The 23,827-nt window shown below is 40.2% G+C and overlaps 2 protein-coding genes across 2 annotated transcripts in view; both read left to right on the top strand.

Moving 5' to 3' along the window:
• The window catches only part of LRRFIP1 (LRR binding FLII interacting protein 1), a 115,481-nt gene extending 105,790 nt beyond the window's left edge, over window positions 1-9,691 (top strand). The window contains exons 20-24 of the mRNA XM_075153904.1: window positions 3,250-3,296; window positions 3,991-4,108; window positions 4,577-4,656; window positions 5,311-5,415; window positions 6,811-9,691. Coding sequence (XP_075010005.1) covers window positions 3,250-3,296; window positions 3,991-4,108; window positions 4,577-4,656; window positions 5,311-5,415; window positions 6,811-6,921 — 461 coding nt within the window. The 3' untranslated portion in view covers window positions 6,922-9,691. The remainder of the gene's footprint in view (window positions 1-3,249; window positions 3,297-3,990; window positions 4,109-4,576; window positions 4,657-5,310; window positions 5,416-6,810) is intronic.
• A 3,447-nt stretch (window positions 9,692-13,138) lies between these two features.
• Window positions 13,139-22,078, top strand: RBM44 (RNA binding motif protein 44). The gene is made up of 13 exons (XM_075153903.1): window positions 13,139-14,641; window positions 14,774-14,832; window positions 16,057-16,233; window positions 16,927-17,101; window positions 17,181-17,206; window positions 18,242-18,314; window positions 18,632-18,734; window positions 19,078-19,209; window positions 19,923-19,996; window positions 20,097-20,170; window positions 20,485-20,881; window positions 21,664-21,809; window positions 21,931-22,078. The coding sequence occupies exons 1-13, from the start codon at window positions 13,139-13,141 to the stop codon at window positions 22,076-22,078; spliced, it is 3,087 nt and encodes a 1,028-aa protein (XP_075010004.1).
• The last annotated feature ends 1,749 nt before the right edge of the window (window positions 22,079-23,827 follow it).

Here is a 23,827-nt window from a genome sequence, read left to right as displayed (position 1 = left end):
CAACAGCCTGTCCCCAGCAGTATCCCTCTTCTGAGAAGGAGAGGAAGGCATTTCTCAGTATTTGTCATTGTTGTTGTTTTCTCATGATCCAAAATAAATTAACAGATCTGGAGAAGGAGTATTACCCGACCTGCTATTGATCTGACAGTTGGGTTCTTGCAAACTGTTCTGAGCAGCTGCTTGGGGCTGCTGGTGTGATTTCATGGGATGCCTTCCCACCTTCCAAATACAGTTTACCCCTCTCATTTGCGTCAGTATTAATTATTTGCTGGGCCACACGTCGTACAAATCAGTCAGGTTAAAACCAGCTGCTTCCCACCCCAAGTAGGAGGAGACATCAAGGATCTGTTGATGTTAGGTCAACTGTGCCACTGAAGCAGCACCCTAGCTGGCAGTACCTTGAGTCAACTGCATTACCAAGGTAATGAGAATAGTCACTTGACTTACAAACAGGCCTGTACACTAGCAGAAGACAGTGTTCACCACCACCCCCTCTGTCTGTCCTCCTCTCTCCCAGGCCTTCCCAGGGCCCAGCTCCTCGCATCAGCCCCGTTAAGCTCTTTTGCCTATGTAAGCCATGAATTGGTGCAGTGAGTAGCCTGGGAATCATGTTACCGAAGTTAAATTTCAGTGAGATGAATGTCACACTCTAATTATTCATTGTAGTATCTTCATATGTGAAATAAGGATAATGACTGTTACAGATGAGAATTGTCATTAGCTGCTTCATGTCCTAATTCAGTAGATTGCTCTTTTCTGCTCACCTGTTCTCAAGGTCCTCAGATCCTTCATTTGTTGGAAAAATGTCTCCTAAATGCAAAAAATAAGGTGGCTCTGCAGAGATATCTGTTAACGCTGAAGTAAGTTTTCTTTGTTAGTGTGCGGTTTTAAGATAAGTGAAACCTAAGAGACCTTCATCTATACATGCAGAAAACTTTTCTACATAAATGACAATTTTAGCAAACTAATTTTTTCTGTGGTCTTGTAAATCCTGCTGCCAGCATGTCATCTGTCCAGTGGGGTGCACAGATGTCTCTGATGGTGAGATCAGATTTGAAGGCTCATCTCGAAATGCTAACATCCATTTTGCAGGGAAGGGGGTTGGGGGAAGCTGATGTGCTTCCTTGCTGGAAACTGGAGGAGGTATCCTTTCTTCAGGCAGGAATATTTCACCCCACAGCAGTGGTTGTGCTAATGAAAGTTACCTAGCTGTGTGCATGACTAAGTTATTTTCAGGATCAAGGTGGATTATTTGGCCCCTTTGGAGTCAATAAGCTTGGGCTAATTTTGTAGTGGCCTAGAGGTTTCCTTCTGCATCAGTCCTTGTTCTCTTTCCAATTCTTAGTAACTTCATTTCTTGATCTCTGCTGACCTGTGACTCCCAACCGTATCTCCAAGTCTGAATATCTCTGACCTTTCTTTCACTGTTGGCTCTCCTTGCTTTCTTCATTGACCTTTATTTTTCTTCCCTTTCTTTCGTCTTTTACAGCATTTCTGCTTTAAGCTTCCTTTCCTTCCCATATAGATATGTGAAATTGTTTTATTATTTTGCAGGGGTTTCTCCTTGTAAATTTTTGTTACTCTTGATAGTTTACAAAAATGTGGTTTCTTTGTTGTTTTTGTTTTATTTTGTTTTTCCATGTCAATGCTCAGGTGTAACAATGTTGAGTGTGTTACAAATGGCTAAAAAAAAGGATAGGACTGGAGGAGGTTCAAAATGAATGCATAGAACTGCTGAACGGGGATGTCACTTTAAGATCTGTGTTTGGGTATTGCATCAGAAGCCAAGGTAAAGGTTTTATTCCATGCTCTAGAATGACTGCTGGTATATGGGAACTTGTATTCCCAGGAGGGGGATGACTTACCACGTTATTACTAGCTAATGGACTGTACATGTCTGCCATAGAGGGACTTTAATTTGAAAACTTCAGTTTTCCCCATGATTTGATTCAATATAGAGTCTTTATTCCCTTCACTTCATGTGTTAACAAGAAAAAACGGTGATCCACAAGACTTTGGCCTGTTCAGGATTTCACAATGAACGAGGACTACAGTGTTGGTATTTTTAAAGCTTTTAAAAAAATACTAAAGTCTATCAACAGAATTTACCTGGTAAAAGCCCCCCAGCCTTTTATCTGCAATTTGTCAATTGCTTTCCTTACGTTTACAAGTCCTTTTTCTTGAGTGACCTTTGGATTTTAACCATTTAATTAACAGACATTAGATGTGGAGTTGAGTTCTGAACACCCACTGGCTTGGTTCTGCACAGGTGACCACTGGCTGGCAAGAGAGGCAAACTAAATAAAACTGCAATAAACATACGTGTCAAACTTGTGGAGTAAGACCTGTCTGAGGTCAATATATCCTCTTTTAATAAGAATATTTGAGTGCTATGTTCCAGTGTACTTCTGTTGAGGTGTACCTGAACAAACTTAAGTTGTTAATTAATGAGGTAAAGTAATTTTAGTGATAGAAAAATTTGTGAGTACCTGCTAAAATGCTTTCACATTTTGCATCCCTTAATAGGGAAGGAAAAAAACAAGTGATTTGGTTACTTCTATTTCTTTTTTCCTAGTTGTCTCACTCTGTAGTGTGCACTTTATTAATCAATGCCACACACATCCATGTGCTGATCTGCAGCACTTTCAAGTTCAAGTATAACACAACAGTTGGTCCAGATTGCCCATCACCTGCCTGATGTTTGACCAGGAGAATTGACTGTGAAGGATTAAAGAGAAAAGAATGTTTTACCAGACTGCTGCGTCTGAAACAAAAATAACTTAATGGGCAAATGTTTTTCTGGTCATAATACTGGAGATAACAGAAAATGTTATTACCTTGCTGTTTAGTAAAAGAAGTGAAGATTTAAAGTGCTGAGAATGTGCTTAGCTGTGATTATGGGTGTTTACAGTATTTTCATTATGTTAAACTGTAAAGATTTGTGAGATTTTGTGTTGCAGTTGTGTTGACCCTAGAGTTCTTGCATGCTAACCTAACGTAGAAGATTAGCCTCTTTGCATGCAGCTGGGTGCTGCTACTGCCGTGACAAGCATGTTCTGTGAGAATGACATAACCTCCCCTGGCTGCAGCCCCTTCCCAGCCCTGTCTGTGGCCTCATTTCCTGTGGTACGTGCATAACTACCTTCATCATTAGTTTCACTAACCTTAACGGTTTGGTCTTATATCAGATGCACTTTGAAATGTGCGGCTCGATCAAATCAGCACTGAACTTTCAGTTTTCTCTTTCAGATAGAATGAAAAAACTCATTGATGAACGAGAATCCTTGCTAGACCAGGTAATCACGGGAAAACTGAAATGCTCTGTGTTTACTAAATCTGTGATAAGAATAGTAGAGATTAAAAAAAATCAAAATAGCCCTAACATAAGGTATAGAACAGCAGTGCCATTGCCTTTCAGAACGTGTGCTGGGTTGCTCTTGCTGAGGACTTACTGCGTTGCTTGCTACTTTATTCTTCCTCTGAAACATTTCTCCCACGTGTTAACTCAGGATACAGGGCAAGAAAGATATGACCCAGTGTGCCTGTTCCGTGCTGCTAACCAGTCATATTCAGTGTCCTTAGTCACCTAAAACTTCTTCTCCAGGACTATTTCTGAAAAATAATACTTCAGATCGGTCAAGCCCAAGGGAAAAACTAATACGGCCCAGAAACTGTAGAAGCAAATTTTATCTCCAAGAGTAAGCCTTCCTGATTGGTGGATCTGTGGGCAGTGGGCCATTCATAAAGAAATGCAATTAAAGTAATTATTGCTGCTACTGTGATATTCCATAATGGATATAAAGCTTAATAAAAAAAATTTAGCTGGCCTGTTTGTCTGCAGGGTGCTCTATGCTTTCATTTATGGACTATATCCTTGACCTTGAGATTTCATGCACAGCCAAACACAGTTTGGGTTTTTAAGAATGTTTTATGTGAATGTGCCTACGATTTTCCCTTACTCTATTTTAATAACTATTTATTGTCCTTCAGGTTAAAAAATTAAAGGGACAACTGGAAGAAAAGCAAAAGAATGGCAAGATGGAAAATACACAGTCTGAAGATGAAGTTCTGGAAAATGGGACAGATATGCACATGATTGACCTCCAAAGTGAGCTACATTTTGATTTTAAAAGAACTTTTGTGTCCTGCATGTGAGCGAGAAAATGTATCTGTACAATAACCACATGCTCTAAGTAAAAATGAGCCTTCAGTTCTAAGGGAGCTTCAAACTGGGAGCCAGCCATGCACCTCTACTAGAGGTGAGGGAACAATTATCCTTTGTTTGAACAAGATTGTAATTGGCAATCTCCCTTGTGTTCCCCAGGAGAGCTGGGCTTGAGTTCCTGGTTAATTCTGCTTTCAGAGTGGTCAAAAGGGAATCGGGCAAGATTGGGTGTAGCTCCTATCTGCTGGGCACTGAGTGGGGCTAGCTGCCGGCTCTGGTGTGTAGACAGCATTTGCTACTCTACCGCTGCCCCTAGTAGATCGCTGTAGCATGGAAATTTTATGACAGACTTGTTAGAAGACACTGTTGACGCTTGTTCTGACATCTCTGATAAATCTGCAATTTTTTTAGGAGATGCCAACAGACAGATCAGTGATCTCAAATTTAAACTAGCGAAGTCTGAGCAAGAGATAACAGCATTGGAGCAGAATGTAAGTTTCTGGCTTGTTCTGTTTGTTTAGGCATGGTAAGACTATAAAGAGAAAGTGTATTTTATTATATGATAAAAGAAATCACGATTATTGTGATTTTTCCCTTAAAATAAGAAGCAGGAGTGTTGGAGCATCAGGGCTACTGCACTTAAGTCATAACAACTAAAATGCTTTCATTTATGTATGGGGAATATATTACTCATCTTTACTGAGGGAAAAACGTTCAAAGACAAAGGTATCTTGAGAGCACTTACTGAACTCTTCAGAATACTTTCTTATGCCTCGCTATCAAGAATTTTTAAATGGCTCCTGGCATATGATGTAGTATATATATGGATTTTATGCAAGACTGTTCAATTTTGACTGTTTTCTTTTGTCCAGAGTATGTCAGTGATACTCTTGCTAAGATAAATTCAGTCAATGGGCTGTATTTTTTTGTTGCTGGAAGCATATTAAATATGGATATGTATAAAAGATCTTAAGTTACCATGGCCAGGCTTCCTTGGTATTTTTTTTTTCCTCAAAATATGCCTTTATTTTACTAAAGAAAAGTAAGCATCTCTCTGGTTATTGCTTAACTACTTGTGGAAGAGTGAAGCTTCAGAGTAACTTCTTGGTACAGCTTTTAATTCGGAAAATTTGCCTTCGTCTTAGGTAATACGATTGGAAGGTCAGGTAGCCCGATACAAAACTGCTGCTGAAAATGCTGAAAGAGTAGAAGATGAACTGAAAGCAGAGAAACGCAAACTACAGAGAGAGGTAACTCTAAATGCAAACTGTCATAGGCTAGCAGTCAGCCCGCACCGCGTGGGGGGAGGCCTGTCTGTCTGGTGAATTTTAGAGGAGGAACTACACTTTTTGGTAGAAGAACGAATAGACGTTTGCTTTTTTTAATTGCTTTAGTTATTCGTTCTAAATGTTTAACCAAACTTGCAGCACCCAAACTGGAGTAACGGTCACAACTGTGAACTCCCATTCCTTTTCTCCATTCCCTCCTAAACTGACCCATGCATTGCTTTGTACCAGAGTCAGTTCTCTGGAGCAAATTCAAGTTCTACTTGTACAACTCGAATCTAGAAGCAGCCTTCAAATGCTCGGGCTTGCATGCTATTTGCAGCTGTGAATGTTCACGCGGTTCGACATTCATCAAGCTGAAGAATTCCTATTTCTACTTTGCTGTCCTTGTCCTTCGTTGTACCTGAAGACTCGTTACTTTGAGTGTTACAAATTCTGGGTTTGTAAATATAAATCACTGGTCTTTTTAGAACATGTGATTCAGAAATTGCAGCAGTAGAAAGCTGGAAATCCTGCTGTAAGGTTAATTTGGGCGCTTCATTATTTAAGGAGAGTGCCACACCTTACCAGGAATGACAGTCTAAACTTCCAAGCTTCAGAGTCTGAACTGGAGTGCTAAATGGATGTGAATCATTCTTGTTGAGCCTGTTTTTCTTGCTCTGTCAATCTGTTTGTGCCTGTTTGCTGTAGTGTGTCCATCTGCAGATGCTGTCCATGTTTGTCTCTTAAAACACTGCATCTTCATCCGTAATTTTGACCTTACCAAATTTCATGTTCTCTCCAAGTAGCTGCTACAACCAGCTTAAATACATTTGTCCACTTCTTTCACACCTGCCTCCTGCCTTTTGTTCATTGTGGCTCCTTTCTTTTCCTAAATACTTCCTCTGCTCTGCTGCCTGTAACTATTGCTCTGTGCAGTCCACCTCTCTCTCCCTACCCCCATCCCATTGTGGATTTTATAGAAAACTAAGGCTCCAAAGCCACGGCTGTGGCTGTCGTTCCAGGAACCAGAAACATGCAAGCTAGGCAGTGAGACAGACGTATGTCACCGGCAGGTATCTCTGAGCATCCGTGCCTCTGAAGTTGAGGCAAACTCTGAGCCATTTGTCGAACATTCTGTTAATACCTTGGATTCTTGGCACCATGCTTAGAAAACATCTGTGTCTGTGGCCTTCAAAGCAGTTACACAACATCTACTTTTAACTCCGCTAACAGGAATTTTCAACTGCTTTATATTGTAAGGACATTCCAGCAATATGAGCAGTTAGTGTTGGTAACTACAAACCTTGCTTTATCTTTGGAAAGGGAAAACACTGCGAAAGTTACGTGGGTTTTTTTTTTTCTCCTTCCTTCCTTCAGCTTCGTTCAGCATTGGATAAAACCGAAGAGCTTGAAGTCAGCAATGGTCATCTAGTAAAACGCTTGGAGAAGATGAAAGCCAACCGGAGTGCTTTACTGTCTCAGCAATAATCACCACCTTTCGATGGAAACTACTACTACTTGACAGAATCAGAACAACGTTGCAGATGCTTCTGTCTCTTGCTGTCCGGGATGCTTTGTGTCATGCCTTCTGAGAACAGACAACCCCAACATTTGCTACGTGCCACCCAGTTGTGGTTCTCTCTACGCAGATTCAAACCTACTGCACTATATACATAGGAGTAGCTCATCCAAATGGCTGTGCCTGCGGGGGCCCTTCTACGCCGTTTTTGGGTGCATTTGAAATACAACATCCGTCGACCATATAAGAAGCACATTGGGCGTCACATTAAGTTCTCCATCCAGAAGGCACAGCAGCCATTTATTGCCATTTAAAATGGCATTCAAAGAAAAGACTTTAACTGGACTGGAATTTTGTGTCTTGCTGAAAATTTAAAAAAAAAAACACTGTAAGTTTTGGACTTTCTCATGACAGTATCTGTAATTTAGTGACTACGGTAGAGTTATTCATAGTAGGTTTTTCATTTACAAATCACTGTGGAACCACAAGCCATTACAAAGCAAAACTCCTTCAGTGGAAACCATGGAAGAAGATGGTCTTGGAAGCAAAAGTGACCTTAAATGACTTTGCCAATAAAACAAAGGTGTTTGGAGGGATTTTTGCACCAGTTGAATCATAAGACTATTTTATTTCAGGGTAAATAGGCAATAGCTTCATTGAATTTTCAACTTTTATTTGTATTATTTAATCCCTGCTCTTGGAATTGAAGTAAACTACTTTTAAAGGATGTAAAGTTGCATTAATAAACCAGCATAAGGCCGTGTTTTAAGAAATGGTGGGTTTTGCACTTAGATCACTCACTTCGGTGCATTTGTCAAAGCAAGCGTCATTTGCTTAAACAAAACATGTAATGGGTTTTTTACATCAGAAACTATCTACTGGTCCATGAACTACTAGGAAACTATGCCGCTACAAAATACAAGTCTAATTTTTAAAAAGTAAAGAAGCACTTTAGAAAATATTACTGCCTATGGTTTTTCTACAAATACAGAAGTAGCGAATTATTTCCTTCTATGGTCATTTTAAAGGTTTTCCACTTTTCATGAAAAATAACATACCCAATTGAAACGTTGCAGGCAGTTTATTATACACAACTAGCACTACAGCTCTGTTTATTGGAACTCGTTCTGAATGTACTACTCAAAGGAGAACAGCAGTTACCTGAAGAATAAAGCTGTCCTTCCCCCTTCAGCCCTAACAGAAAAGCTGGCGAGTAAGGCAGGCGACCAGTCCCTTAGCAACCTGCTCACGCTATGAAGCAGCATCTCCCGTTCGACAGGCGCAACCTTCTGTCGATGCTGACTGCCTCCATAGATACGGTTCTATCAAGCCAAATCCAGACCCGGGAGGCCGTTTCTTCTTAACTTGGTCTTCAGACTCTCCGGTCCAGATCTTTCCCTAGCTTCTTCCTCGCAGACTGAGGTTAGAGTATAAACCGCTGCTATTTTCAACGTTAAGGGGATCGCTTGTATCTTCTTAGAGCACCTTCACAAATTAAATAAACCAAAAACAGTGTCTGAATGTGTTTCTCTGGTTTGGCTAGAAAATAACACCTTTCTCTTCATCTCTTCTGAGTGTACCCGGAAATTTAGGAATGAAGTACTGAAATTAATATTCCAGGAAAAGGATGAAGAAGGCTTTTTTTGTGCCCCTGGGAAATAACTATGTTCTTTTTGATCAAGTGTGGTGGAACATGGGGATTAAAGGAATCTTTTAAATGAAATTTCCACTCCAGCTAGGGCTTTGGGTTCTTTTTCTTTTTCTTTTTTTTTTTGTGTTTTTGAGAGGAACATTCAGGTGCAGAGCCGGATTTCTTGTGGAATACCTCAAAATCACCGTGGATACCAATTTACAATTTTCTGTGGTTGACTTGTGTAATTTCTGGTGTACAAAGCCTCTGGGGCCTAAAAAATAAACTAAGGGTTTTCATTTTTCAGAATGCAAACAAACGTGCTAAATACATCATCTTACTAACTGATGATAAGGTGTGTGATTGCCACTGGTCATCTTTTTATTCGTGGTAGCGGTGAAGACTGTCTCTCCTGGCAAGATTGAGGAGAAACAGCCTAGCAACTAAGCGTTGGTCCAAAAGGCTAAAAATAATACTTTGCTCATCAAGAAGTGATGTGTTTATTATTTTGAAGTAGATTGCATCTCGCACCCCATAAGCATTAACCTCATGACAGAAATCAGATGTGTATTTCAACCTGGATATGCTCTTAGTAGAAATCTTTGTGTGTGATAAAGTAGCTGAATGTTGAAGCCACTTTTTCTCCCCCTCCCCCCCCAAACTTTCAGTATGGCTTAGCTTTAGAATAAGGGAAGAAAAAGTACTGGTTGATTTACTGCAAACTGTTTTATGTTTTCCTGTGAAGAATGTACAACAACAGGGCTTCGAATGGTAATGATAGCACACGCCCCGGTCCTTTTAATCGAGCTCCAAATGGGAGAGCCTTGGTACCCAGCCCGCCGATCCAGAGCGGAGCCAAGGTGGTGGCAGCCTGGCGAGGAACGGCTCCTGGGGCAACCAGGACGGATTTTCCTAGAATTTGTATTTAAAATTGCTATCCTTTGTTTTATTTTTAAATGTTAAATAATTTTATTGTTTGCAAATGGAATGTTACCCAAAATGTTTTTTTGTTTGTTTTGTTTTTAAAAATCAAATCTGTTGGGAGATATGAGCGTGGAAGAAGTAGTTCATTAGCAGAACTCGCCAATAAAAAATGTCACTTGTTGGGGTAGTTTTTATGGAGTGGTCTGTCATGATGATGTTACTGCTAAAAGTTCTCTTGGAAAATACAGGCTTTTTGGATGATACTGGTGTAATGGGCTCATTTTCCTTTGTAATATATTGCTGCAGACACACAAACATGAGCAATACTGGTTGTAAAATGTACAAAGGCTTGTGTGAGTAAGGGCACTGATGTGAGGGTGCACTTGGGGAGGCTGGGGGACAGGGACAGAGTCCCATCAGGAGAAATTTGAATGGTATTGCTGATGGGATTCATTGTCCACTTAAAGTATTTATGGTGAACATGGTAACTTTCAATAGGAGAATCCCTCCCAGCAGGAGGCAACTAGGTTCATTAAAAATGTGTCAATTTTAGTATTAAATTTCATCTTGCACTCATCGTCACCCGTTGTCACACAGCAATGGCTTACATGAAGTATACTGAGGAGGAGGTTAGTGCTTGTCTCTGCTTTTTTAAATGCTCTAAACAATGAATTATATGGGTTCGGGGTTTAGTTTGTTTTAGGCAGCTAAGCCATGTTTTGCGTGCTTTGTTAAGAACGGGGCTCTGAGCAACCTGATCCAGTTGAAGATGTCCCTGCCCACAGCAGGGGGGTTGGACTAGATGACCTTTAAAGGTCCCTTCCAACCCAAACCATTCTATGAACTTCACATCCATGTGTTTAAAAGGAGGTGTAAGGGCTAGAACTAACCTTGTAAAAATAACACGCACATTTACAATCGGTAACCTGCGTAGCAGAAACCGGTATTTATGGGGTGACATCCCCCGGTTCACTGCATTGGTCTCCACTGCCTGTAATACGTTCTCCAGCTGCTGGTAGGTTTTAATCCCTGTACGCGAAGCCACGCTGCTGTCCCCGGCAGGCTGCGGTTTGGGCTCTCGGTGCTAGGCGTCGGGAGAACCCCGCTCGGCCCTGACAGAGGAGGGGAAGGGCCCAACCGCCTCTGAGGTGACATGGCCGCGGGCGGGGTCCATGAGGGGGGCGGGCGGCACCCGGTGGGCGCAGGCGCCGCGCCGGCCAATCAGGCGCTGGAGCACCTCCTGTCGCAGCCAATGGGCCGGAGGCGCGGGCGGGGAGCGGCGGGTGTGCGGCCGTTGAGCGCGTGCTCGGCGGGGCCGTTGTCGCCCGCCCGGCCGGCCGGGGCGGAGGCGAGGGGGGCTTCGACGCCGGCACGGAGGCGTTAAGGGAGGGGGGCGGCTTCCTTTAGGCAGCAGGAAGCTTGCTCAGCCTTCCTTGGAGCCAAGGTGAGCGCTGTGAGCGGCGGTTCCCTGCCTGGAGGGTTCCCTTTGGGCGAGCGGGGGCACCGGGCTGCGCTGAGGACTCCCCCCTTCCTCCCTGGGGGCTCAGCTGTGGCTCCCCACGCCGCTCTGCGGAGTGGAGGCTGTGTTTTAATATCAGTGTTGGTTTCTAACCTGCTTGGCTGTTGTTAAGCATCCAGCTGCGTCAGTAGTAGTGACAAGGTTATTGTTATTTATCTGGGGCATACCTAGAGCTATTGTGGTTCGTGTTTCTTAACTCGTTCTTAAGGAAAAAAGTGGGGGGAAAAAGCCATTTTTCTGTGGTAGTATGCTGTAATTTGTGTCTAGGCATCTGAGATGCGCTTTGGCAGCATTATGGCAAGATTTTGAATTTCACAGATACAGTTGCTCAAAACTTCAGTTAGGAGATGAAGGTAAAGTTAATGTGATAAGAAAGCTAACGTTTGTGAAACAAAAATAACCGTAGAAGTGCATAGTGAAAACACGGTAAGGGTTTTTTTGGAGGGTGACTGACTTCTATTGATGACTTCTGTTAAATTATTTAAATGATTTTTATTAAGCGATTTTAAATGATGTCATTTCAATGCTGATCCTTAGCGGAGGAGAATGAGTGGATGCAGATGTGAGAGACAAGCCATTTTTCCCTGTGAGGAAGGGCTGTGATGAAGTTACCTCTTAGGGGTCCATTCTGCAAACCTTCCCATGCAGATACGAGGCCTGGCTCACACTGTTTGTACCTGGAGTGGACAGAGCTCATGTAACTTGTGCGTTAGTTGCTTCAGTACTTCACTCGGTGCCTTACAGACTGTTTCACCCAGCTGGAAACTTCCTCTGAGGGATGAACCAGTGACTTGTGTCTTTAAAAGGGTATGAAACCCAGCTGGGTGTGTTGGTTGGCCTGCAGGGGGAAGAGTTACAGACAAGACTGTAATTTGCTGTGTTCTATGTAAGATTATAGTCAGGTTAGAGACTATAATATAAAATTGTTATGTTTAGTTTTGGTAGTTTAGAAAGCATACCTAGCTGAGAAATGTGTCTAACGTTTCTATGTATCCCTCTCTTCATTATGAGCTTTGGGGGAAGGCAGAGGAGACCTGACAACAATTTATAAGAAACAAGCTTCACAAAGAGCATCTTCCATCCCTATATGCTTTTTCTCTGCTTTTCGTTCATGTTTGCTATAAAACTAGGTTTGTTGCAATCCAGAGCAGGTGTATTGTTTTGGTTTGATGTATCGTCCAGCTTTCTTGTGTAGCTAAAAGAAGCGCTCTGATCCAAGAAACCATCTTCCTGTTTTCCCTTATGTCTTACACTTCTTGGTTGGAAAGATTTTCGGGTTTTCTTACAGCTCTGTGCTCAATAACCATTTCTTCTTGTTTCCCCAGAATTAAAAGGAATATGCTTCTGTTTCTCCCTTGTCCAATATCTGAAGGGGTTTTAGTTCTCTGAAGGCACAGAGCTCTAAGTTCACCTCTTCACTCATTTAAGTAGTTTTTAAAATTTTTATAGCTCCTGGACTGGAGGATGTTGCCTACAGTAAATATACCGGTCTTAGATCAAGAAGCTGTAAGCTTTCTGTGTCAAGGAGTGCTTACAGGCCAAACATACAATCAGGAACGGTGTGAGGTCGGTTTGTGGTTGCTGTATCCAGGATAACATCTGCATCCTGACTCTCAGAGTCAGTACGTGCATTGAAACACCTTGTGTGCTGTCGTGAAGTTGGCGTGCGATGTAAGTAGCTTGCTGTGTATCAACAGGGATTCTGATGATTCAGCCAAGAAATGCTTCTGTGGTAAGAGGATGGAAACTTTGCCCAAGAGTTAAGAAAACAGGATTGATTGGTCTCTGAGGAGGCTTTTACTCAATTGAAGTCAGGCAAGCAAGAACAGTGCATTCTTTTAACGGCCGCCTCTGAGCTCTTAGGATTTCTTTGAGAACGTACCATGTAATTCCTAGCTTCTATACTAGCACGCAGTAGGTAATAATAAGATGGTTAATTTAACATTTTTTAAACAGTAATGTCCTCTTGTGCACCATGGAGTATCTTGAACTTCTCTTATTTTTATTAAGGTGAGAAACTGATAGGAAGAGACAAGCCGATGACTTTGAGAGGTTGCAGTGGAAGTGAGTTGTGTGTATAACTTCTAAGGAGGAGGACTTAAGTGTTTGTACCATGGAATTAGAAAAGAACAGCGATGTTAAAAGCAAAAGGAGATGCTTCAATCAGACCTCGCATCTTTTTTCTTATTCTGAGGAAGCTGAGCATATGCTCATCAGAGACGTTGCAGCAGGAGCTAACCACTCAGGTTTTGGCCAGGCATGTTCTGTCAATGTTTCAGAATTGAAGTTGTCAGAGGAAAGCTTACCTTATTTAAGTTCGTCTTTAGATGCAGATATTGAAATGTACAATAAAATGAGAATGAGAATTTGCTGTGCACAGGTAGATGAAAGCAAGAAAGAAGTTGATCTGTTGGGAAGGGCGTGTGACAATACGCACTTTAATTGCAGGGTGTGTGATGATTGCAGACAAAGCCATTTAGGTGAAGATTCACAGCTGGAGTATCTCAGTGCTAATGAGCAAGCTTTTGGTGATAGGAATAGCTCAAGTGAGTTTTCTGAGCAAAGGGAAACTATAGGGATCGAAACCTTAAAGCTGATAGATCCAGTTCATGAAGTTCCAGGGGGTGTAGTTGCAAAGGAACAAAATCTCGTTGACGTGTTGGAAGATTGTTCTCCTGCATCTGAGTGTGGCGTAGGTGACCAGACCTGCCCAGAAGCAGCTATGCCAGAGCTTCCCCACCTGCTTCAGGACTCTCTGTCTCTGCCAGATTGCAACGGCGTGACTTGTGATCATCAGGAAGAGCAAACAGAGTATCATAGTATTGTTTATGGAAGCATACTTGAAAGTTGTGCTTGTGGGAGTAAAGAAAGGGTCTGTCCAAATCTGCTTGTACGTGACAGTTTAGAAAATGAAGAGGTGAAAGACATCCCGCTGATTGATGACACGCTGCCACCCCGAACGGCTACAAGTGGAGTGTCTGAAAACAATGACAGACACATTCACAGCAACTCGGTGAAGCAAGACAATCCTTTATTGTCACTACGGGAGAGGGCCCCTGCAGTAGCCATGCAATTTTGCAAACGTGCAGGGGACTCCGATTTCTACAGTTGTGAAGAATCTGGTGTGCGCGCACATGGTACCAGCTGCATTGACTGCACTGCAAAGGATGCTGAAACCCAGTTTCCAGCCTCTGCAATTCTCACTAGCGAGAATCCCTTTTTTGAGATGGAAGTTGCAGATGAATCCTCCCGTGGAAATACCAGCTGTCTGAACTCAGAGTTGGAACATCGTGACAACTTGAAAAACGTTGCCAGTGTCTCTACGGTTAACCAGGCTGTTGATGTGTGCTCTGATTTTAGAGCTTGCTTTACAACAAGCAGAAGTACCAGTGCTCAGGTTTGTCTCTCGTCCAGGGCTATTAATACAGAGATAACAATGATGAACAAATCTCGACCCATGGGATGGCGCCGTGAAACCTGTGCAGACGTTGCTTGCAATACAAACTGGTCATGTGGAGCTGGTAGTGCAGTGCAAATTTGGCCACAGCTTACTGAGATGCCAGAAGAACACTCAGATGGCAATACTGCAACAGCTGAAAGAAGCTCACAAATTCAGGTAACTTAAAAAAAAAAACCAAAACATACAGCAAACAATTTTGATATATAGAACATTTTTTTAACTTAAAGTTGCTCAGAACTTGTCTATATGAATGTTAATCTGTAACCTTTTAAAATGTTTTTTGTTTAGGAACAGCAGGAATCAAAAAATGAGTTGTGCAGCAGCGATGTAAAGATAAGCACTGAGAGGTGAGTCATGAATTGTTCTTGGTTTGGAATTCTAGATGCTGGATAAGATTTTTTTCATGATTGAAAGGTTGTTCGTGACTTAGCAAAACTGATGGTATTAAAAGACTGCTGGGCAGCAGCTCTTGTGCTGGAGGGTAGGGCTGCCTTTCAGAGGGATCTAGAAAAGTGAGAAGAATGAGCCGAAGACCTCCTGAAGTTGAACAAAGACCAAAGCAGCCTTGGTCTGCAGTTGCAGACTGTCAAGTCTAAGTCAGCAGTGCTCCCGTATGGTGAAGAAGGGAAACCACATCCTGGGGCTGCATTAGCAAGAGTGCAGCCAGCGAATGGAGGGAAGTGTTGATTCTTCTCAGTTTGGTGCTTGTGAGGTTACAACTGGAAAGGTATCTCCAGCTGTGGGCATTGTAGTGCAAGAAAGAGATTGGCAGACTGGGGAAAGCCCACCAGATGACCATGGAGATGGTGAAGGGGAACTGGTGGAGCACCTGATGTGTGGAGAGAGCTGAGGGAACTGGGTTTGGTCAGCCCGCAGAAGGGAAGGCTGCAGAGGTAGGGAACCTCCTTGCAGTTCTTGGTAATCTTGTGGTGGGTTGCTGAGAAGACAGACTCAAAATCTTTGCAGAGGTGCGTTTTGAAAGGGCAAGAGCTAGCAGTTGCAGTGAGGGGAATTCTAAGTGGGTGTAAGAAAAAGTTTCTTATAGTGAGAGTAGTATTGGAACAGCGTTGGAGGCATGGTACAATCTCCTTTCCTGGAGATTTAAAACAAACAAAAAAACCCAAACCCAACAACAAAGCTGGACTGGATAAGACCCTGAGCTGATTTTGAAGTTAGCCCTGCTTTGAACAGAGGTTTGTACTGCAGACCTCCAGAGATCCCTTCCAACCTAAATCATTCTGTGACTGTGGAAGCAAAGTGAGTGCGTCTGTAGATCAACAGAGTTGCTAAGTTTCTTTTTGTTCTTTCGACTGCACTTTTTGGATAGAAATGATTATGGTGCTCGTGCAGTTTCTGCCTCTCAGTTAAGGATGATTATAATGTGAAAGCTACTGTAAGACATCATTTTTTTCTGTATAGTAAATAGGAAGAACTGATTTCATTTTTCTTTTTTTCCTTGAATTGTATCAGAAATAGCTTCTGGAAAGTTACTTGTTTCAAAATAAAACATAATGAATGTAAAATATTGATTCAAGGGCTTCAAGATTTCATTTATTATTCTTATGTTAAAGGCCGGTACATCTTGACAAACAAGCCGTGAAGAATTCTGCATCAAGCTACTGTCAAAAAATACTGCAGAGAGCAATTGAAGCAGAATTGCAGATTCTAAACACTCATTATCAGATGTGCTATCGGCACTGCTTGAAGATTTACAAACTGGCTTTGGAGGAAAAGACATGTTTTAGCAGGCATGTACTTTAATGTCCTTTTAAATGAAATGGATAGCTTGGTTAAAAGGCATTAATTGCTAAATGTTACTGATGTATTCTATCCATAGCTTCTAACAGTGTTTATAGTTAGCATTGTTGTCCAAAAGAGTTTACGTTCTCGTAACTGCCAGCCTAAATTTTCAGCCTAAAATTTTCTGTAGCATTCGCAGACCCAGCAAAATACAGTTTGTTTCCAGGAATGTCTTTCTGTACAAGAGGAAAAGTACAGAAGGAATAGTACAGAGAATCGATTCAGGAGTGGGCGAGGTGCATAGGGGGGGAGCTGGGGAGGAGGCGGTAAAGGAGAAAGAGAGGAGGTGCAGGATGTTAAGAGGTGAGGCAGGAAGGGGGTGGCGATGGCAGAGTCTCTAGCTGATAAAGCACGTGCCCTGTAACGAACCTGGAATTCAGCCAAGGAGTCCTGCCTCTGAACGCTTTACTGTGCCACGGATAGCTATAAAACCTCATTACCGTAGTGCCTGCTCATAGCTTAGCAGGGGGTTCAAGAGAGCACCTAGTAATGCCGTGAAGCAGAGTATGGCTCCAGAGAGCTCCTGTTCCTGCGCGATGTGGAGGAATCTCTCAACACTGTAAAATGTTTGGGCAATTCTGGAAGCAGTAAAATAAATGTCTGTCTAAGTTGATCTTATTTTCTTATACATATTTTAACAGATATAATGGAAATACTGAATTAGGTTCATCTCTCATGTTGGTTTTGGAAAAGCTGAAAAAGAATTACAACTGTATGAGAATGAAAATAAAAATGGGCATACCTTTAAATGCACTTCCACCGCTATCAGTGGAGATGAAGTTGTTCCCAATCTCTTCTTCTTATGTTCCGTGCAAGGTAATTTCTTAATTGCTTTTTGTTTTTAATATAAATTGTTTTCTTCAGAAAATTAAAACAATCTTTTCTTTTTTGACAGTTGTTTAGAGAGGATCTTTGCTACGAGTAAGTAGTCTTTATTTGTGGTATTTATTAAAGTTCAAAATAAATGAGAAGTGAGTTTAAAAGATGATAAACTTAGAATTTCTTTATTTCAGGATGTATCTTGTTGCTCCAAACTGTTTAGCTGAAAGAGTAGCATAGCACTTTGGTACAGTGATTTTATTTTAAGGAAATTTTTTACTCTGTAGTGTTCTAATATGCAAACTCTGGAGTTGTATTTTTACTATCTTTATAGTGAAATTTTTCAATTTACAGGTAATTTTCCTGGTTCCCTACTTTCACTACTAAAATCTTTGTCTCTAATCTTAATGCTGTCGGTCTTTAAAAAAAAAACAACAACAACAAACAAAACCCCCAAAAACCCACAAAACAAACAAACAAAAAAACCCCACCAAACACAAAAAAAACCCAAAAAAACCCAGACAAACAAAAAAAGAACCACAAAAAACCCACCAAAACAAAACGACTTTGCTGCCAACAAAGATAATATTAGGTATATAAGCAGTGGTTCTGCTAAGATTATCATTTAGTTAAGAAGAATGATAGAAAAATAACTTCCTATTTCAGGCAGACATATGGTACTGCATGTTCAAGAATCACGTCCAGTTACTTTATGTAAGTGGAGATTAAAACAAATTTGGCAATAAGGTTTTACTGCATCAAGTAAACAACTAGAGATCTTTTTCAAATTTCTTGTTAAGCGTTAGTAAAATTAATCAAAAATGGCACAGAGATTTCAAATTGTAAAGACATACACCGAAACATCACACAGAAAGCCATCTAGGTATAAAGGAAAAACAGCCTAACATAAACCTAGAACATAGCTTTCTGTTTCAGGTTGCAACCACTGCTTTTACAAAATACAGATCTCAAAAAACTTAGGTTCTCATTTTAAGCTAAGATTTATTAAGCACATTTTATTTATTTTACTGTGAGCTTTTGGAAATATTTAAATTAGTATTTCAGAGTACTTGGTATCTTAGCAGAATTTAAAATTGTTGGGCCATTTCTTGTACGAAATTCTTTGATCTGTTTTAGTTCTGTTTCAGGCACAAGAAAAGCTGACTTTGAAGCACCAAAACTGCAAGAAAGGGAGATTTCTGTCAACATGGTAGGGACTTCTTCGTTACTGACTGTCATAGACATTGATGTTGTGAAGCATAGTCTCCTCTTAGGTATATGCAAATACAATCAGTCTTCAGGGCTCAAGCTGGAATTCTCTGACAGTAATCACAAATGCAGCTGATGTGACCAGAATTTTGATCGTCCTTTCAAAATAAAATAAAATAACTTGGGGGTTTTTGAAGATGATCAGTAGGTTAAGTTTTTAAAATTTACCTGTTTAATCAATTAATATTCTGAAGCTCAGAAAAATAACGTATAATTAGGTGCAAGTGCTAATGGAACATAACGGAAACATTTTTGTAGGACAATCCGCAGGCTGTATGTTTAACTGATGACAGTCAGCAAAATTACTCTACTTCCTCCAAGACATTTGAAGAACCACATAAAGATCAGGATGTGGAACGTGGTAAGCGATCTGCTTCTGGTACAAATACTCTACAGTATTTGTTAGTTAAGTTGTGGGGAAAAAAAACCCAAACCCTGTGTAAAACATAACATATGGATACTCAACTGTCCTTTCTGTGGTGGAATGCTCAACATTATATCAGCTCTATATTATACTTTGTCATGAAAAAAAATTCTGCTAGTTAAATCAGAAGTGAAAACTAGTATGTGTCACCTCTTCGTAATGTAGTGCCAAGTCATGTAGGTAGCTGGAATCCTCTTAAGCCCACAGAAGTTTGATATTCATTCATGTGACATGCCACGGTCTGAATTTTAACACACTGAAACTTATTTCAACTGTCAAGGTTGTGTGAAAAATGAAGAAGGGAATGAATATTGGTTTGATGCTACGGAGGACTTGACAGTAGCAGATTTTTCAGTAATATCTGAAGAAACAAAAAAGCAACAAGAGAAACAAGACACGTTTGATTTAAGAGGTGAGATCGTGTGCTCTAAGCTACCATATGTAATAATGGTGTTTGTTTATTATTTGAATATTCTGTTCCTTCTACAAGCACAAGTAAACTTGGAAAAAATGCTAGCTGGGTTTTCAGACTTTTTCTTTGACTTGCAGTGAGTACTTGTACAGATATTCAGCTCTTTTCATCCACGTTTTTCTTGAAAACTTTCCCTACAGTGGTTAAACTCAATTTGGTAAATGTCCAGCCAATCATGTCGCTGGAAATCTTCCTTTTTTTTCTCTTCCTCCTCTTTCTGCTTCCTTCCCTGTACTGGCTTCTTAAGACTTAGCTGGGAATGGTCTGTGTTTGGAGACTTGGGTCCCAGTGACGGGCATGGTTAGAAGTCCCAGGGTGTTGAAAGCAGAGAGCTTGTGTGCTCCATGGTGGGGACTCACAGTACACTACCCATGCTTTAGCACTGGTACCTCTTAGTTCAGACCAGCGTTTTCTCTGGTTGTATCTCTTCTGCCTCTTCAACCCTTGGGAAATACTCAGGGAAAAAGAGATTTCACAAACTGAACTGTTCCGCTTCTCATGGCGCTCTCATTTCCTGTTAGAAGATATTCTTCATCCTTTTAGGTTTTTTAAAGGTTTTCTATCTATGCTTCCTGAAATCTACAGAGAAGATGTTAGCTTGAACTGAGACAGGAATAGTTAGTAACACTTTGCTTTCTTACGTTTATTATTAGAAGCGAAGAAAATGGAGAGTGGAAATGACCGTTCTTTTACTTGTGCTGGTGGCCTAAGTTCCTCAGTGTCAGAGGTATGGCTGTTCTTATTTACATAGTAGTAGTAATGTCTTGCCTTTTTTATGAATTTTTTCATACCATACATTTGTAACCAAATATGCTTCTATTTTGTAGGGTGATTTAAGATCACATTTCCAGAAGAATCAGATTTCTGACACTCTTTTCTCTGTGGATTCTAGTAACTACAGGTATATTAATACAAGTTTTAGTTGTTTCAGATTTTTTTTTTCTGTCAAAGTAAGCAAATCATGGGAGAGAGGAGGGAGTTCATTAATTTGTTTCAGTAATTAATGTAGATACAGATAGGTTGACAAAAACTTGTCATTCCAGACAGCTTCTCGTGTTATGAGAAGTTAAGGAGTCTGAAATTGTCTGTTGAGTTTAATGGAGATACAGTTAATATTCAAAAGATGAGAACTATCATGTGTTCTTACTGATAGTAATTTAATGTGTGTTTTACTTAGTTTCCTTTTTTTTTTTTTTTTTTAATTTTATGCCTTAGATATGCATTTCTTTCCTTTAAAGACACTAATAAAGCAAAGTTAGCTGTAGAGGAAATGAACCAGAAAAAAATAAAAGGAAAACCAGTAAGTGTTGAAATTGTAAATACTTCATCAAACAATAAATATTTGGTTTCCCAAGTACTTACAAATACACTTTGGCATGAAATCCAACCTGTTAATAACGGTCAAAGAAATGATCAAGATAAAACATTCACTTCAGCCTCCAATTCTGTGAAAGCACCTGACGCTACCTCTGCTTCTGAGAAAATGCATCTCCTTCCCATAACTTCTTCAAAAATTTCTTGCTCTACGCAAGTACCGTCAGAAACAAAGCGCCCTGGTCCGAAATCATCTACTGAAGATTCGGTACATTATTTGCTTGGAGTTAATCAAAAGGTAAATAATTATTACTAAGGCTCCTTTATATGGCAGATTAAGAGCCTTAAAACGTTTGTCCCATAACATGTTACATTTAATATATATAGAATGATGTTAGGATAGGAAAACATATTATGTGTCAGTAATAAATTTCTGGCATGCTGCAAAAGAGTGAGAGCACCATTCATTTGCCCCTGCATCAATTGTGATACTCCTTTTTTTTTTTTTTTTCTTAATCCTAAACCAGTTGGAACCTAGCCATTTGCACTAGATTTTTCATCTTCTCCTCTTTTGAGTTTCCACTTGTAACACCTTTTTTTATGTGAATGTCTTGTGATTTTACACAGGAAATATTTTGGGATACTGGAGGGGAAACTTGGGTTTTTTAATATAAATCTAAGAAAAATCTATGTATAAATACAGTATTTTGTATTCGCTCAGGTTGGTCCTTGGAGGATAAGGCAAAGGTAGTAATTGCTGGTGTTGCCCTCATAAACTATATAGATATGCTACCTTTGGGGATTTAACTTTAAACATGGTAGTCCTCTGGGAAATATAAATCGGACCTAATTTAAAGTAGCAGGAATGTCAGTTACACATGAATGCATGTAGTAGTTTTATTTCTAATTTACAGATTGCAGAATATGACTGGTTGTATTAGAATAAGTTACTGATTTGAATCTGTATCTGTCATTTTTTCTTTTTCCATAACAGGAATATTTATTAGTAGTAAAGATACGTTATATTACTTGTACAACACTTAACCCATTCAATTTTTGCTTATTTTGATGCAATTCTAGGATACTGGAGAAAATTTCCTGCAGAAAACATCTGTTCCTTTCTCCACTAATTCATATGATGCCTTTATTTCTCCTAATACGTTGAACTTGAGCAGCTTTACCAAATTACTGAAAAAACTTCAAGAAATTCATCCAGAGGCTAGCAGGTGAGAGTATTTGGATTTAATTTCTGCCCTGTTTTGTAATGGATCCAATATCCCTGGTGACTAAGCGCTAAATGTATTGCACAGAACGTGATTTAAACAGTTATTTCTTTTATTCATATAGAGACAAAATTGTGGATGCTCTGCTGGAGGTGAGGAAGAACAACAAAGGTATCCTAAGTGGCTTGTCCATCAGTTCTATTGTGGAAAGGACCTCTGTCATTCTAAGGAAATCGAGACCCAGTTGTGGGTGGGGAAAGCAATGTAAATGAGTGAGTATTCTAGCTTACAGAACTATATTGAAATAAAAACACTTGAATTTGTGTAGCTGTATATAGCCTGACTAGATTAGTAAGTAACTTAGTATAAAGCTCTGCAAGAAGTACCTGAACAAATCCACTGAAACAATGGTTTCTAAGGATTGTTAGCTGTTTTGCAGAACATCTGTAAACAGATTGGCTTGCTAGCTCTGTGCACTCGATAAAACTTGGTATACTGGGAGTTTTATTATGCAAACTGTTTTATTGATTAGCTTAGTGGAGAACGTCGTCATACATATCATGTACAAAGGTGACATCTAATGGCCAGTCCTTGTGTAGCATTTCATAAAGAAATACCAGCATAGGCTCAGTTTTGGTTTAAAAATTGATGATTTCTATCCGATGTATGAGATTCAGTTCTGGACTAGAAATCTAACAGAGTAAGGTTGTATGTCTTTTAGTTTTTTTCATGTTAAAGGATATCTTGCATGATGACACAGCACTGGACGCTGCAGGAAGCTGCAGCAAGCTGAACATGCTAAAACCACGGCCCAGAATTCCAGGGATGTGTATATATATTCTCCTGTAGGAGACATCCTTGAGTTGGTGCTTGTTTCGGTCTCCTACTAAGCTTGGTATTCTGCTTATTTTAGGGCTGCTAGCAGTGCCACTACCAGGTTTCCTGCACTGTCCAGTGCACTGCTCCAGTTTCACTTTTGCCCACAAACACAGTCTGTACGATATTTAGTCTTCTGTAGTGTTTCTTCCTGAAACTGCACCAAATTCTTAATGCTCTGATTTTGGTCTCAAAGCTTCTGTTTCAAGGATGTCCAGGAGTCAGTTTGGTTTTAATCGATACCACCTCTTCCGAGATGAGTAATATTTATGCCGATAGTTTTACATATGCAAGTATCTTTTCCACCCATTGAATGTTGCTTATCAGACTAAATTCTCCCGGTCAGATGCTCATGCACGTGTTACTGTAGCGCACGAGTAAACCATAACACAGCCTTAACTTGAAGAGAACTGCTGTGCATTACATACTAAACTCTAATAGCAGTAGAGTGATTCTGCCTAGTAAGGCAAAGCAGAAGCCTGGGCTAGAAAAGCTTCCATAGATGCATTAAATACACAAATAGATGCTTATAGGTCATTCGTCTCAGTCCTTGTTCTGGGAAGTAATATCAGTGACCAGAAAAGTCCTTCAGAAAGACTGACTGTAGGTTGTGTTAAATACACAGAGACATAGAGTAGGATTTTGCATACGGCATAAGATTATACCTCCCATAGTGAGGAAGAGCATGAAAGAATTGCAACCAATATGCATGTTTGGCTGAGTTCCTTTTGAAAGGATTAATGTAACATAAGTTTTTTAGTTTGGCATTTGACTGCCCTGTGAGCTCTTAGAGATGCGTCTGTAAATCAAAATAAAATCCAAAAAAGAAAAGTCTTCATATTAATCTACTGACTGACTTCCACAGGACTGCAGATATGGACATAAACTCATTTTAAAAAAAAAAAGCTTACACTAGAAAGTATTTTCAATTAGTAGGGTTTTAACAGCCTCAAATGTGTTGTCAAGTGATTTTTTTTTTTTTAAATGATGTGTGGGCTTTACAGTCATAATTGTTCCTATGATAGTATTTTTTTTCTGTTGCTTTGCTAAAGAGATGATGGCCTATAACAATTTTTACTTTCATCATGAGGGAGCTGTGAAATAGCCAAGTCATTAGTAAGTAATGGGGAAAAAGAATTTTCATT

This window comes from Calonectris borealis, chromosome 6, assembly GCF_964195595.1.
Source record: "Calonectris borealis chromosome 6, bCalBor7.hap1.2, whole genome shotgun sequence".
Lineage (NCBI taxonomy): Eukaryota > Metazoa > Chordata > Aves > Procellariiformes > Procellariidae > Calonectris > Calonectris borealis.
Note: the sequence above shows the minus strand (reverse complement) of the source record. Positions and strands in the feature narration are given on the sequence as shown.

Coding starts and splice junctions, on each gene's coding strand:
- RBM44 (XM_075153903.1), top strand. CDS start 13,139: ATGGAATTAGAAAAGAACAGCGATGTTAAAAGCAAAAGGAGATGCTTC. Junction 17,207..18,241: donor AGAGAGGATCTTTGCTACGA/GTAAGTAGTCTT, acceptor GATCTGTTTTAG/TTCTGTTTCAGGCACAAGAA. Junction 20,882..21,663: donor TGCTTGGAGTTAATCAAAAG/GTAAATAATTAT, acceptor ATGCAATTCTAG/GATACTGGAGAAAATTTCCT.